At 43.9% G+C, this 16,911-nt stretch overlaps 1 protein-coding gene across 1 annotated transcript in view; it reads left to right on the forward strand.

Moving 5' to 3' along the window:
• Positions 1-16,911, forward strand: part of Pkd1l1 (polycystin 1 like 1, transient receptor potential channel interacting) — a 121,580-nt gene that overhangs the window by 66,255 nt on the left and 38,414 nt on the right. Inside the window, exons 26-33 of the mRNA XM_037208839.1 lie at positions 597-707; positions 804-958; positions 2,575-2,675; positions 4,782-4,974; positions 9,804-9,887; positions 11,991-12,198; positions 14,953-15,059; positions 16,261-16,477. Of these exons, the coding sequence (XP_037064734.1) occupies positions 597-707; positions 804-958; positions 2,575-2,675; positions 4,782-4,974; positions 9,804-9,887; positions 11,991-12,198; positions 14,953-15,059; positions 16,261-16,477 (1,176 nt within the window). The remainder of the gene's footprint in view (positions 1-596; positions 708-803; positions 959-2,574; positions 2,676-4,781; positions 4,975-9,803; positions 9,888-11,990; positions 12,199-14,952; positions 15,060-16,260; positions 16,478-16,911) is intronic.

A 16,911-nucleotide genomic window follows, 5' to 3' on the forward strand; every position in this document is an offset into this window, starting at 1 on the left:
TTCCTCCTCCTCCTTCTTCATCTCCTCTTCCTTATTCTCTTTGCCCTCCTTCTCCTTCTTTTTTAAAAAAACAAGACAGGGTCTCACTATGTAGCCGTTGGAGTCACAGAGACCCACCTGTCTCTGCCTTCTGAGTGCTGGGACTAAAGGCTTGTGACATCACCACCCATCCCAGACACCTCTTTTTATAAGAGCTCCTAGCATTTATTTGAACTTAAAAAGTTATCATTTTGGCAAGGAAAACATACAAGGAACATTAACTACCCCCATCCATATAAATCCTGTCAACCTACCTCATTAAACTCGTTTTGCTTGATCAGAACTGGAAAAACAGTATGACTCCAATTACTTCCCACTTTTCTTTGCCTCTCTTTGTTTTTGTTTTGTTTGTTTGTTCATTTGTTTATTGAGGCAGGGTCTCTGTACACAGCCCAGCCATCCCAGAACTCACTATGGGGACCAGGCTAGTCTTGAACTCACAGAGATCCATCAGCCTCTGCCTCCAGGGAATGCTGGGATCAAAGGCGTGCGCCTCTGTGCCTGTCTGCTTTCCTCCTCTGAGTCACCTGTTGCCTTCATTGTCTTTGTTCCCCAAGGTGGGTGGTGTGGTGAGCCCTGGGCTCTACAGCTGCCAGAGCAGAAGACCTATTCTCAGAGGACGACTCGCGATGCCTGTGACTGTGGAGTTTGGGGAGGAAGATCACCTGGTAATGGCAGCTTCATTTAGGCCAGGCTGGCTGCTTTCTAATGTGTTCACTTTCCCCAAGACAAACTGCCTGACTGGCTCTCTTTCCGATGGACAGCACAAGAGAAATCCAACCATGTTTGCATTGCTTCGAGATGAGGTGAATCTCCACCGGTTCTCTGGGCTCTCTGAAAACCCCCAGGAAACCTTACAGATCCGCATCGAATTCTCCAAGCCTGTTACAAGAGCCTTCCCCGTCATGCTGTTAGTAAGGTGTGTGAAGGTGGCAGCCGCAGTGCCAATGAGATCACAACATGGTGGAGTGTCCTTAAGGGTTTTTTGTGAACAAATGGGTGAATTAGTTTTAAAGGAATAATGAGGGTCAGCGTCTAAAGAAATTCCACATATGCCTACATGCATGTATATCTGTTTAGAAAATGAGCCTCCCTACTTTTTCCAAAGTTAGATTCCTGCCTGTTAACTAGAATGAGAAACAGCCGACTTTCAGTCATACTATATAGGACACCATTTAGAAGTCTGATAACACCACAGTTCCCTCCCTTATTTGCTTCTTTTCTCTCTTTTTCCTCCAGGGGAAAATGTATTCAATTTTACATTTCCATAGAGACTTGATAACTGAATTCTCTTTCTCAGTGATGTTGAGTAGGTGAGATTAGATTGGTCTCAGATAGCGGCTAGACTATGTGGAAAGGCTGTTGGAGTCTTTGGATTCTCAGGCTAAAAACACTACTCGCAGCCACTGTAGTGTCTGAGTGGAAGCGGGGAGGGGCAGTGCCTTCTGGGAGATGCAGCTCTGGGTCTTTCTGTCCTGGGAGTCTCCACGTGTTTGGGCAGATGTTGGCTGTTCCACTGTACCTGCTTAACCAGGTGAGTCCCTCGACTGACTGAAGGGGACCCAGGAGGCAAGGTCAGTGTCATGCCTCTGCTGGGCAGATAGGCTCCACACACAGCTGTCTCAGTTCACTGGCTTGACTCTATCTGCCCAGTGAGCTGAGCATCAGATGTCTAAAGGTTTCCATTTGTTTAAAAAATCTGGATTTTTTTACACTTAATTCTTCAAAGTCACATACAAAAGGGAAGTGCTTAGAATTTTCTTTACCTGAATAGTTTGAGCCTCTGTTGTCTCCCTACCAATTCCCCACTTTCTGACAGCGGGATGAGGCGTTATGCAGATAAGCTTACACTGGTGCCCTGTTCCTCAGCACGCAGCCAGGGGTTTGTTTTCATCCCACAAATAGAGCTTGTTATTATTCTTGCTTTTTCATGAAGTAGGTTGTGTTTGGGTTTGGTTTTGGTTTGTTCTTTACAGATACAAGGGATAAAGTGTTAGGTGTGTGTTGTTGGAGGGCTTCTCTCCAGGTTCCCCAAGCCCCGCAGTCCCACAATCCACTTATAAAATAATCACTCAGACGCTTATATCACTTATAAACTGTATGGCCATGGCAGGCTTCTTGTTAACTGTTCTTTTATCTTAAATTAACCCATTTTTATAAATCTATACCTTGCCATGTGGCTGGTGGCTTACCGGCGTCTTTACATGCTACTTGTCCTGGTGGTGGCTGCAGTGTCTCTCCCTCCTTCTTCCTGTTTCCCCAATTCTCCTCTCTCCTTGTCCCGCCTATACTTCCTGCCTGGTCACTGGCCATCAGTGTTTTATTTATATAGAGTGATATCCACAGCAGGTGTGTGTATGTGGGGGGTGGATTTACGGGGATAAGTGTACCAGGGGTGAAACACATTGCTTCTCTGTAGCCCTAACTGTCTCCAGCTATCCCTTTCTAGGGAAAAGTACGATTGTCACACAGTGCATAAGTAAAGTCTACCCGGACAAGAAAAGCTGCATCTCACTACTTCTTCTTTGCCCCCAGGTTCTCCAAGAAAGCCACGCCTTCTGATTTTCTTGTGAAGCAGGTCTACTCCTGGGATGAGCAGACTGTACACATTTATGTACCTGCTGTCCCACGGAAAGGTCAGTGGGCGCTAAGCCTTTGAAATCTCTGTTCTCTTTATGTGCTAAGGACTTGCTGTGGCTTGTCTGTGCACGGCAGCAGTGTTTTTCTTTCTTTGTTGTATCAACATTCAAGTCTGTACCACCACACACAGCTAAAAACATTTTAGTAGTGAAATATATCAGCCTTGTTTTCATTAAAATTATATCATATCTCCCCTTCTTTTTCCTCTCTTCAATCTACCCCATGCTCCTCCTTGTTATCTCTTCAAACCATGGCTTTATTTACTTTGTTACTGCTACACACACATACATGCATGCACACATGCCTGCATGCCTAAATATATAAGTACAACTTGCTCAGTCCTTTTGGTGAAATACGTATATATAATTTTCAAGGCTAATTGCTTTGGGTATTGGATAATCAGTTAGGTGGCTCCTCCCTGGGGAAGACCAATTCTCTCACTCTCATCATTCATTAGTTGCCTATAGTTCTTTGTCTAAGCGTGGGACCTGTGAGACTTCCCCTTTCCATATAGCAGGCTCTATTGGTGTTGTCCTTCTTTGGATCTAGTTTAGACAATCATGCTGTTGAAGTATCATGGGTGAAGCTTCCCTAACATTTCTTTTTATTTTATGTGCATTGATTGGTGTTTTGCCTGCGTGTATGTCTGTGTGAGGGTATCAGATCTTGGAGTTACAGACAGCTGTGAACTGTCACGTGGGTGCTGGGAAATGAACTCATGTCCACTGGAAGAACAGCCAGTGCTCTTAACCTCTGAGCCATCTCTCCAGCCTGCTTCCCTAACATTTCTACGAGGCACAATCTCACAGTGGATTCCCTGGTCCTCTGGCTCTTACAGTCTTTCCACCCATTCTTCTGCAATGTCCCTTGAGGGTATGTGCAGGCTGTGTTATAGCTGTATTGATTGGGACTGGACTCTCCACCGTCCCTTGTACACTGCATTTTGACCAGCTGTGGGTTTCTGTAGTTGCTGTCATATATTGCAAAGCGAGGTTTCTTAGATTTGAGGCTATTGTTAGAAATCAATTCCTTATATCTGAGTTTTAAGAGAAATCACTTACATGTCTTTTAGCACTGGTATCATGTCAGTGCTTTAGCATTTTAGATCTCTGACCAATTATTTATTATTGCATATAATATGAAGAATGGTACAATTTCATTCATTTACTCATTCAGTTATTGTGTGTGAGAGAGTGTGGTATAAATGTATGATATATGTGGTTTGTGCCCCTATGTGTGGGCAAGTGTGCAAATCTCTGTGTGTGTGCAAAGCCAGAGAAAGATGTCAAGTGTCCTGTTCCATCACTCTCCACCTCATTCCCTTGAGACAAAGTTTCTCCATGAACCTGGGACAAGACTAGTAGCCAGTAAGCCCCAGACATCATTTTGTCTGCAATCCCCACAGCACTAGGTTGCAAGGAAATGTGTGACTCCATCGGATCTTTCCTGTGGGTTCTGGGGACTTGAACTCATGTCCTTAAGCTTGCACAGCAAGCACTCTTACCCACTTGTCATCTCCCTATCAGTTCCATAGTTTTACAGACAACTAATATTTAATTGCCCCAAACCAGTTATTTAAAAAAAAAATCTCAGGAGAAAACTTTAAATAAATGGAGAGTTAAATACTTTTACTTTTTAACATGAAACGTATCTGGAGATGATTAGGGTTTTAGCCAAACCCACGTGGTCTGTGTCTTGTCCACAGAACCATGCAGACCCAGAAGCATAGTGTTTGACAGAGTGGCTGGTGGTCTGAGAGGAAGCAGAAGTGGTTTGAAAGGTAGCTAAGGAGGAGCTGAACTATCTCCATCCCTTCCAGGGTGGGATGATCCCTCTGTTCAGGATGCCAGGAAGGACTTGGAAGATGGAGGCACTGGAAACACTATTTTCCTCCCAGGCACTCTTTCACTCACAAATGAAGGTCTTGCTATGTTTGATTCACTATAAATTCCAAAGCAGGGGATGGCCAGAATCTGAGACACCTTTCAGTCCTTCCCCCTTTGTCCCTCCATCCCCAGTGGCCCTTCCACCTGCATTTGGAATGGAGCATGTCCCTTGCAAAGTTCGTATGTTTAATTGATATGTTTTCCCCTCTTTTCTAGGAGCCAGTGTGGGGTATTTATCCCTATTGGATGCTGATTATGACAGGAGGCCTCCAAACAAGTACCTTGCTGGGACAGTAAACTATACCGTGCATTTCCAGTGGATGCAATGTGTGTTTTGGGACAAGACAGAGTGGAGATCCGAAGGTTCCTGTCCACAGCCAGGAATGTCTCCTGAAAAAGTCAGCTGCAGGTACGAGAATCCCACTGGGGAAATGCCTGGGAGTGTCAGCAACTGGTTCCATCTTTGCCTACATTTGTGTCGGTCCCTGGGGCCGTCCATGAGTGGTGTCCTCCCATGAAAGCTGGGCAGTCTTGATTGATGCTACCCTAGCCGAATGTGCCTGCTACACCTGTCTGCATGCCAGTCTTAGGGCTCCCAAGGAAAGGGGCTGATGTCTGCGGGGCATCCTGTCTGAGCCACCTGTAATGATTGGCATGTTGCAGGTAGTTGTTAGTGCCCTCTGAGAAATGAGGCATCAGATGAGTGGCACATGCATCCATCAGATCCTTACCATAGATTCAGGGCATCCTGTGACTATGCACTTTGTAGTCAGTCAGGCAGACTCTCTACTGTTACAATCCCTATCCTTCCATCTCTTTGTGAGCAGAGGAGTTCCCTGTCAGAGAGGGCTTGCACTGAAAATTAACTTCACATGGAAAGAGAAGTCTGCAGGGACACAAGCAGCCTTTTTGGTCATTTCGGGATATCTGGGTCATATCACTAAAATGAATGCTATTTATTCACCTAGGCATAAATTTAACAATCTTACGATCAGTTTAGTCCAGTCATTTGTGCTTTTCAATGGGGTAGAAATTCGGTAATTATTAGTATAGAAACAGTCTTTTCCCTCAAGAACAATGAGGCCCCGAAAAATTACATAATGCCTGTTAGGAGTCAAACATGTTCAAATTGCACTGATCTGGTAACATTGACAGTTATGCGTTCCTTTTCTTGTGTTGAATAGTTTTTATTCATTTAATTTTTTGACAATTTCTACATGTACTCAATGCATTTGATCATATTAATCCCATATTACCCTCTCTTATCCACCTTTCACTACTGGTTCTCCTTCTGCTTTTACATCGTGTGTGTGTGTGTGTGTGTGTGTGTGTGTGTGTGTGTGTGTGTGTGTGTGTGTTTGAGAGAGAGAGAGACAGAGACAGAGACAGAGACAGAAACAGAGAGTCTTTTTTAACTAAAATTTTATACAATATATTCTGATTGGGATTTCCCCCTTGCCCGTTTCCTCCCAAAGCCTCCCCACCTCACTACCCCTGACCCATCCAACTCCACACCTTCTTTCTCTTTCTCTTTAGAAGACAAACATGCACATAAAAACAAACCAGAACAAAATAAACAGCAAAAAAGCACAAGAAGCACACACAAACCCACAAAATTGAAAACCATAATACACACACACACACACACACACACACACACACACACACACACACAAAAGATCAGTGAGATTTTTAAAAATGCCCAAAGGTGACAAAATATATAAAAATACCAGAGTTTATCTGTTTTGGCCATCTATTGCTGGGAATAAGGCCTACCCCTAAGTGTGGCTTATATACCAATGACACTCCATTGGAGAAAACTGATTTTTCCTTTGCAAGTGGTTGTCAATTGGAGACAGCCTCTTGGTTAGGGATGGAAGAATGTCGACATCCCCTCTCAGCATTGGGACACCAATCTGCCTTGAGCCTGTGTAGATCCTGTGCATGCTGTCATCGTTTCTGTGAGTTCCCATGAGCATCAGTCCGGTTGTGTCTGGAAGACACCGTTTCCTTGGAACCTTGTGCAGTAGTCATGGCTGCTGTGTGTTCATGATCCCAGTAACCATGGCACATCCATAAGTCAGCATTTCAGAGTGCTCCTAGGCGTCATCCGCCTCCTCCCCATCTTATGACCCCTCTTCCCAATGCTTCCTGGGCCCTGAAGGAGGTCGTATAGCTGTCCTGTTTAGGGCTGAGCCCTCAATGGTCACTTTCTTAGCATTTTGATGAGTTCTGAGCTTCATCATTAACACACTCACTGCAAACAGAAGCTTCTCTGACCAAGGTTGAAAGCCATGCTAATCTTTGTCTATAAACATGCATATTTAGAAGGCAATTTGACTACATGTCCATTTAGCAAAATGTCCCCAGATGTAGGCTTTTTTTAAGCAGCTTTACAGAATTAGCAATGTGTTCTGCACAGTGAAAAAGGACTCAAATCCAATCAGAAAGCTATTGGCTACCCCCAAAACAGTCTTGCCATTATTGTACCAATGGGTATGTATTACCTGGTAAGTCAGTAGCAGATGATGCAATGTCCACAACTGGATAAGGTCACTGATGACCTTTTCCCCCCCTGCAATCTGAATAATACCTGTTAACACTATGAATGCTCACCAGCAGGGAAGAAGTGCCCAACTCTGTTCCAGCTTATTTCTCTGTGTTCTGTATTCTAACTGTATAGTGTCTTCAGCAATGGGTTTTATCATCTAGTTCCTTTGGCTAACCAAGAGCAATGGTAATAGTCCATATTGTTTTGGGAGCTTCTGGGGACTCCTTGGCCAATAACTCATAGGGAAATGTGTCACACTTGGTATTTCTAGAAGCAGCATTGCCCACTCATGCAGGATTCCTCAGTTGAAACAATGTAGTATTCTTAATATATCTTTAATTTATAAAGTAGTAAGTTTCCATTTTCTTTTTTGCTAACCCATTTTGGTTGACCCAACCTTTACCTTTTCCTCTAGCTTCCCCTCCCTATATGAGCCTTTGCTCCCCTACTGCCCTCCCCAACTTTCATATGCGTTTACTATCCCTTCCAAGACCTTTCCTGGCACCACTTCTCAGGGTTCCTCTCTTGATTCCTGCCTCTACAGGCCCTTACTCCAACTAAGCATGGAAATGTAAAAATTGGAAGCTAGAATCCTATATAAAAGAGAACAAGACATTTGTCTTTCTAGGATTGGTTTAACTCATGTACATAATATTCCCAGTTCCACCCATTTTCCTGCACATTTCATTTTTCTTTAGTGCTGAGTAGAATTCTGTTGTGTACATCTATCACATTTTTATTATCCATTCATCAAGTGATAAACAGCTAAGTTGTTTCCATTTCCTGGCTATTGTGAGTAGCACTACAGTGAACATGGATATGTAGACATCTCTGTCATAGACCCTAGAGTCCTTTGGGTCGGTACCCAGAGTGCTATGGCTGGGTCATATGGTAGTTCTACTTTTAGCTTTCTGAAAAAATCTCTACACTGGTTTTCAGGGTAACTGCACCAACTTCCACTCCTACCAACAGTAAGAAGGATTCCCTTTCCCCCACAGCCTCACCAGCATTTATTGTCACTTGATGTCTTGAGAGCAGCCATTCTGACTGGGGGAGAAAGAATCCCATGGTAGTTTTAATGTGAAATTCCCTGATGGCTAAGGCTGTTACATACTGTTTCAAATGTTCACTTGCATTTCATCTTTTGAGAATTCTCTGTTCAGATACATGACCCATTTTTAATTGCATTTTTTTGTTTCCTTAATGTTTAGGCATTTTTTTCCTTTAGTTCTTTGTATTATCTAGATTTCTTTCTACCTAACCTATTTTTCTCATTTTTTCTTTTGTTGAAAATATTCTTTTCTCATACAATATATCCTGGTTATAGTTTCCTCTCCCTCTACTCCTCCCAGGTATTCTCCACTTCTCCTTCCCTCAAGAGCCATTTCCTTTCTGTCCCTTATTAGAAAAGAACAGGCTTCTAAGAGATAACAACCAAAAATAACAAAATAAAATACATTAAGATGAAGCAAAAATTATCATATCAAAGTAGGAAGTGGCAACCCAATGGGAAAAGAGTCCCAAGATCAGGCACAAGAGTCAGAGACCTTCTCATTCACACAGTCGGGTATCCCATAAAAGTATTATCTAGATATTAATCATCTGCCAGATAATAGCAGGCAAAACTTTTCCTCCATTCTGTAGGCTGCTTCGTCAATCAACTGAGACTATCATTTGCTGTACAGCTTTTCATTTCATGAGTTTCCCTTTGTCAACTATTGGTTTTATTTCCTGAGTGACTGGTGACTGGTGTCCCATTTAGAAAGCACTTATATATGCCTATATCTTACAGAATACTCTCTCCTTTTCCTCTATTGATTTTATAATCTCGGGTTTTACGTTTAAATCTTCAATCCACTAGGAGTTGATTTTCATGGAGTGCGAGAGATTAGTACCTAGTTTCATTCTTCTACACGTACATACTTGATTTTTTTCAGTACTATTTGTTGAAGATGCTGTCTTTTCTTCAATGTGCATTTTTGGTATATTTGTCACAAATCAAGTAGCTGAAGTTGTGTGGACTTACATCCAGATTCTCTACTTCATCCCATTGGTCTCCATGTCTCATTTTTGTGCCAATACCATGTTGCTTTGTAGTAGCCTTTTACAATAACGCGGTGCCATGGGAAGTTACTGGTAATGTTTCATTGGTCCAGTGTTATCTGCTTTTAAATTATAGTGAAAGCAGTCCTTTGTTCTCTAATACACAGTACTCCTTCCCCAAGAGCCAAGGGCACAAAGGAAGAACATACAGAAACTACCTGCAAGATGATAAAGAGAAAGCAGTTTCATGTTAAAAAAAAAAAAAGCATTTTGGTAGTTATCACAACAGGTTTGGCAATGACAGGATATTTGTGAGGCTAGGACAGGTGCTTACGCAAAGGTCAGTCTACCGTGAGGCTCTAACCTGAATCTGACGCAGGGCTGTGCTGTCGTAGGTCTGCCTATAGGTGGCAGTGTACCCTGATGCCTGACGTCTTAGGACAGGTCTCCTCAGCAGCTGACTCCCGGTGCCCAGATTTGAGGCTCTGTAGTACATCAGAGAGTTACACCCAAGACATGGCAAACCGGACTGCATCATAACATCTGAATGACTGCTGTTTCTTTTTTCCCAGCTTCTCATTGCCCCATCACAGAAAGCTGAACTTATCCCACGTTTGTTATTCTGCTCTGTTTTCCCCTTCTAGCTACCATCGCCTTGCACCTTTCTCTGTCCTGAGAAGGAAGGTGAATGCCACTTTCGAAGTGAGCCCCATTTCTGAGTTTCAGAGGTGAGTTCCACTCTCCAAAGCAGAACTTCATTTCATGTGTTCTAGTGACCACTTAAGAGATGCCCATGCTCCGCTGAGTTTATACTTATCACTTATGTAACGTGTTTGTTTTCTGGAGCAGAGATGTGAGGAATGATTGTCTTATATGTTATGTTATTGTTTATATTTTTACAGCCACTGACAGGAGCCTTATGAACACCAGGAATCCAGTGTCTTTCTTACTTTTAAGCTCAGATATATTTCAATATAGACAGGGTCAATTATTACTGATTTAATTAATATTTACAGCCATCAAAAATGACATTCAATTTGCTTTTCTTGGTTTATACTGAACATTGTAGCCTCATTTCCAATAACAACTTGGTCTTAGTTAGGGTTTCTATTGCTGCGAAGAGACATCATAACCAAGGCAACTCTTACAAAGGAAACACATTTAATTGGGGCTGGCTTACAATTTCAGAAGTTTAGTCCATTATCGTCACAGTGGGAAGCATGGCAGCATGCAGGCAGACATGACGCTGGAGAAGGAACCGAGAGTTCTACATTGTGATTGGCAGGCAGCAGACGGAGACTGCCACACGGGGCATGGCTTGAGCTTCTGAGACCTCAAAGTCAAGCCCTAGTGACATGTCCTCTCCAACAAAGTCACACCCACTCGAACAAGGCCACACCTCCTAATAGTGCCACTCCCTACGGCCAAGCATTCAAATACATGTCAGTGGTGGCCATTCCTATCCAAACCACCACAAACCTCTACCTTATTTTAAGTAAGTTTAAAAGTTACCAAAGCCACTGTTTCAAAATGAAAAATTATATTTAGAGTTTGAAATACGAGTGCATTGAGGGCAAGCTGCTTTGAGTATTTTTTGCACTTATACTGGTAGAATATGAAACTGTACTTCACTTTTGAACAGGACTTAGTAGCTTAGCTGGTGGGCCTGATAGGTAGCAAGGAGTCATTAGTTACTAAAGACCAATGCTGCCCCAGGGAAGATTTCCAGTCAACCAATTCTTCAGGCTTGGAGAACAGTAGTTCCAGTCCTGGTTTTCTGCAACACCAATATTATTTGTGGGTAAACAAGGAGGAGTGGAACAGTGGAGATACTACAGACAGAAAATGGCACCCAAAGGTCACCCCAAAGCACTGGTGACGTCTGAATGGCCCCAGGAAGCAATGTAAGGATGAGAAGGATGGGCTTGAGCCAGGAAGCTATGAGCCAGGAAGTTCATAGAGTGTGACTGAGAGGAGGTGTGACCTGGTTCTGAGTCTGGTTTGGAAACAGAAAGGAGGACATCAGATTGGGGACCAAGAGCGTATGTCAGTCCTTAGATGGAGTCAGAGTGATGAGGCAGGAGAGTAGGAAGGTAGCAATCCCACACAGCATGGGTCCTCTGCAATTTTGTCACATACCCGTATAGCCCAAGTCCAGGTATGTTAAGGTCCATCTGGATGACTCTCTGTGGATCTACAGAGGAGGGAGCTGGATGACTGCTCTCCCAGGCAGAATTGGTACATGAGTGCCAGGGACCAGGTGAGTGTAAGCTACAGGTAGAGAGCAAGCAGCCTCACTCACATGGACAGAGGTACATGAAGAGGCACACTGGACCATCGGGAGCTGCTCCTGTCTTGTTCTGCTAGGAGGAGGCAGGAGAAGAACAGAATGTCATATCAGTTTTGTGAGGCATGTCTCGGATAGGGACATTCTTCTTTCATTCCTCCTCTCTTCCATTTTTTCCCATTCATACTAAAGATTAAACCCAGAGCCTCACATACGCTAGGCAAGTTCTCCACCACTGAGCCATACCTGGCATTCTTTTTTCAATTTAGTACAGGTTCCTCAGACCTGGCAGGGTGCAGCTTGCTGCCACTCCAGCTGGATCATCATTGGCCCCTCGGGGCGTCATTGTAGGCCGTGGGGTGCCTGTCATTGGTCCTAGGCAGCTCTGTATTTTTCAGAGTCCCCTTCCACCCAACCAGTCTAAGGTATTTGGGAAACATGTCTGTGAAGACCAAGGAGAGATTGTGAGTTTGCGAAGAGCTAATACATCTGCCTGAATGCCAGTTCCCGTGAAGTCCCTTCATTTCTCTTTCTTTGTTTACAGTCACCCACACAACTTGCTTCCCACTATTTTCAGTGTGTTTTTCTTGGTTCTTTATGGATTGTTGGTGGCTAAAAGCAGATGTGTAGATTGTCATAAGAAAAAGAAACCTGGTTGTATTTTTCTGGAAGAAGATACCCCACCTGGCCACCAACTGTATGCAGTCATCATTGACACTGGCTTCCGGTCACCAGCCCAATTTTCATCAAAGGTAACATGAGCTCCCAACAATGCCTTCTAACAATGAAGTCTAAGGGTGTGGATGAGCCTGATAGGCACCAGAAGTGACAGTGAGATGGTTTGGCTGCTCTGTCAATCACCTGTGACCACTGTCCCATCCTAATGTCAGGGGTGACGCTTATCTGCCCTTTCCACTGTCCTGTGTATTTGTAAGGGCAAAAGACAGGACCCTCACCTCCTGCCCCCTGGACTCCTCTCCCCCTTTCTGCCTCCATGGTGACAAACAGTTTCAGAGATGGTTTTCTTCTGAGTCGGTCTCTGAGATGTTGTGACTTGGACTCTACTCCTCTAAGTTAACACTGAATCCATGGCCCATCTCAGAGAAGGATCTAGCAAGAAAGGGGTAAGAAGTCCCTAGGCTAGCTAGCCTTTGGGCTGAGTGGGAACGGGGCTGGGTTGGGAAATAGAGGCCATGGGCAGGGTTCCCCAGAGAAGCAGCTGAAGATGAGGTTGTGGATGGGGAGGAGGATGAAGTAGTAGGAGGGTCAAGGAGGAAGTCCAGCCTAGCAGTTCCAGGGAATACCTAGGCTAAGGTGGGCTATGGAAAAGAGTTCTGCAGAGACAGGAACAAACTCATTCAGAGGCAGGGCTGGCAATGTGCCCCTACAAATCCACCAGGAATTCTCCATGGGTGTTTGATACACACTGCCTTTTCTCTAAAAACATTTCTGCTTTTTGGAACCCATAAGACTGGAGGCATGGGGAGTGAGAGTGGCTTCCCCTAGAAGCCAGAAGATAGAAACACATACTGTTGACATGCTTGTACAAAAACGATGTAAAACAATTAGACCCGATGAGTTAGACAAGCTTGTCAGGTTCATGATCAGGGTGGGGCAGCCCACCACTCATCCACAGAGTCAGTGGCTGTCATTGCACAGGATTGGAAGCAAGTTTCTCCTACCAGTCACAAAAGGACGAGTATCTGAAGGTGAATTCACCTAACACACACAGGAGCACCATGGAAAGAATCTCCCCAATATTCATAAAAGACCTAAAGAAAGAATAGCTTTTTTTTTTTTTCCGAGACAGGTTTCTCTGTGTAGTTTGGTGTCTGTCCTGGATCTCGCTCTGTAGACCAGGGTGGCCTCAAACTCACAGAGATCCACATGCCTCTGCCTCCCGAGTGCTGGGATTAAAGGCGTGTGCCACCACCACCCAGCAAGAATAGCTATCTTTATACAGCAGCTGAGACAAGTAATTTCTCCTTGTCATAAATCATAAATCAAACTGTAGGATGATGATAATGATGACAATATGAATTAGTCTATTACTATATCCACATTACTTATTTTATTTGAGTTTTTGTTTTGTTTGCTGGTTTGTTGATACAGGATTTCACTATGTAACCCTAGCTGTCCTGGAACTTGCTATATAGACTAGGCTGGCCTCGAACTCAGAAATCCACCTGCCTCTTCTTCCCAAGTGCTAGGGTTAATGGCATGTCACCACACCCAGCCACACTATCCATTTTACTGAAGAAAAAAAAAACAAAAAACAAAACCCTAAGACACAAAGAGATTAAAGTCAATGAAATCAACTACAGTTTCAGAAAGATGTCTTGTGGGACAGGAATTATTGATTCTAAAGTTAATATGGAAGCGAGCACTAGCACACAGGAGAATAAGTATAGGCCTAACGATCTGAAAGAGGACGTGCATGGCTCCCTACCAGAAAGCCAAGCAAGAGCCTTCACAGTGTAATGTCTTCTGGGGTTAGCCAGTAGATTTATGGGACAGCTAGACACCCCAAAAATGACCCAGGTGTGTATCAAGGTCTTATAGACCAGAGAGGCTGTTCAGCAAAATGTCTGGAGCAATCACAGTCCCTACAAAAGAAGACAATATAAAATCTTTAATTGACATTATACACACACACACACACACACACAGAGAGAGAGAGAGAGAGAGAGAGAATAAATTTCAGAAGTTTAAAAACAGAAAGACAATGATAAAAAATAGTAGCTACTCTACTCAAAGCAAAAGATTATTGTGGACTAGGAAAGGATTTAAAAGTCAAGAGATTGGGCCAGGCAGTAGTGGTGTATGCCTTTAATCCCCGCACTTGGGAGGCAGAGATAGGCTAATCTCTGTGAGTTCCAGGCCAGCCTGGTCAACAGGGTGAGTTCTAGAACAACCAGGACTGTTACACAGAGAAACTCTGTATCAAGAAGCAAAAACAAACAAACAAAAAAGTAAGAAAGAAAGACAAGAGATTAATATTATTTTAATAAAAGATTAAAATTACACCACATCAAAGCTGCAGGTTTCTGTGTGGCAGATGCCAGGAAGAGTGATAAGAAGTACAGTGCAATGTGCTTCCCTAGGGTGCTCCTTGTGGACATGGGTACCACTCCCACCAGCCCTGACCCACTCTGGTGTTCTACAGGCCTAGTGTCCAGACACCATGCCCAAGGGTAGGAGATGCTGCCCTCTGTGGCCTTCTGCCCTGCAGAGGAAGAGAAACGCTGAGGATTCCAAAGGGGCTCCCACTTTCTTAGATGAAGTTTGTGAAGAGCTGGCTAGTGGAGGAGACGCTACACTGTAGGATGTCAGCACTGGCCTGTGAGGGCTCAGCAAGCCATGCAAGGCCCCCACAGCCCCTGGGCTTGATACTGGGACCCGCCAGTAGGGAGCGGGGATGGGGCAAGGAAACACTGTTCTGCAGAACTCCACACCCTCCATAATGTAGCCTCAGCTCCCATTTCTCCATTTCTGTGTGTTTTAAGGTTTTCATTGTTTTATGTGGTGAAAACGGACTCTCAGAAACCAAAGAACTCTGCTGTCCAGAGATGTCCTTGTTTGGAAGGAATTCCAGGCACACCTTTATACTGAGGTACTCCTGACACCTCTACCCACATGTTTTGGAAAAGGGGCTGATCAGAATAAGGTATCACAAAGATGCTGCTTAGAGAACACCGGTTTTCTGAGCATCATGCCTATGATAAAGCTGGCTGATGAAGCTTAGAAAGAGAGTAATGATCATTGGCTCACACACTTAATTTTAGGAAGGTTCTGGTTTTGCTTTTTTTTTTTTTTTTTTTTTTTTTTTAAGGTAGGGTCTTACTATATAGTCACAGCACATATGATATTCACTATGTAGACCAGGCTGGACTTGCAACTATCCTCCTGGCTCTGGCCCCTGGGAGTTGGAATTACAAGCATGCCTAACATATGGGATAGATTAACATAGTTTATTTACATGGGACAGGGTAGCAGGGTGGGAGGGGATGAAGGCAGAAAAAAGGTAGCAGCTTACTAAGCTTGTGTATTAGAATAAGTGTTTGTGTGTGTGTGTGTGTGTGTGTGTGTGTGTGTGTGTGTTACAAAACATGATTAATTAGTGCCACCATCCCAAATCAGGAAGATCAATGCTACACAGCATCCCAAAGATGGAGAGTCAGGGGAAGAGGTCATTTGTCAAGGTAGAGGTGTAAGTACTCTTAGAAAACAGGAAATTTTTTCTCATGAAAAATGTATAATGTTTATTATAATTTACTTACAATATTTATTATTTTGGAGCATTGTTTTTATGAGGAAAGTACAGGTAAACTTCAGACTAACTCACATCCGAACAGGCGGCTGGAGATCTGAGTCACTCTCTTTTCAAGAGATGTGTTCCAGGCCACACAGCGGATCCCAGAATCACCAGAGAGCACTGAACCCTGGGCCTACTTGATTGTTCTTTGACATCCTAACATAAGATAAAGTATGAGTTATTAATGAGGCACAGCACAAGATTATCAATCAGTAATTATAAAGTAGAACAGCTGTAAATAGCTTCAAAACTTACAGGTTGTTTTTTTTCTAGAATTTTCCACTTGGTATTTTTGATTTGTGCTTGTTGGTGAATAACTGAAACCATGAGAAGTAAAGTGATAATAAAGGGGGAAATAGAGTGGATCCTGAAGGCCTGTGTGCCCTTACCAGTCAATGCTCATTGGAACCCACTGTCCTTAAGGGCCCTATCAGAGTTGGTGAGGATTTTGCAGGTGCTGAGTACACATGACTGATAGGACATTTCTTCATGTCATTAGCACTCCGAACCAACTGGGGCCACTCCAGAAGATCCGACTCTGGCATGACAGCAGTGGACCTTCCCCAAACTGGTTCCTCAGCCACGTGATGGTGAAGGAGCTACGGTCAGGCCAAGGCTGGTTCTTCTCTGCCCAGTGCTGGCTGGCTGTGGGTTTATGTGATGGCCATGTGCAGCGAGAGCTTTTCTGCCTGCGCCAAGGTCTTGGCTTCTGGAAGGTAGGCCCCATGCAGGTGACCTGTGACATACCAGATGGGCCGGTATTATTTCATGCCCACATCTACTTCTCTTTCCAAAGTTGTGACTCAAACTTTCCCAAAGTTATGTAGCTAACTGTCAAGATACCCATGTTGTGTGACTTCTGGAAAGACGTGAACTAGAGCCTACTCACCCCAGACAGGGACCAGTGACTAACACATCCAAGAAATGTCTCCTTCCAAGTCTATCTTGGTTAGCTACTTGGTTTATGGATTACTTTCAAGGGTGTGGGTGACTCAACAGAAGCCATACCACTGAAAAGCAGACCCCAGCGTGGATGGTGACTCGCAAAATCAGCATCCCTGGCTCTGCACTACTTGCAGGCGGCTTTACCAGTAAATCCTCTCCATCACAATAGCTTACTGCTTCTCTAATCTTGGAGGGGATATTTGTG

The sequence above is a fragment of the Peromyscus leucopus genome, chromosome 10 (genome assembly GCF_004664715.2).
Source record: "Peromyscus leucopus breed LL Stock chromosome 10, UCI_PerLeu_2.1, whole genome shotgun sequence".
Taxonomy (NCBI): Eukaryota; Metazoa; Chordata; class Mammalia; order Rodentia; family Cricetidae; genus Peromyscus; species Peromyscus leucopus.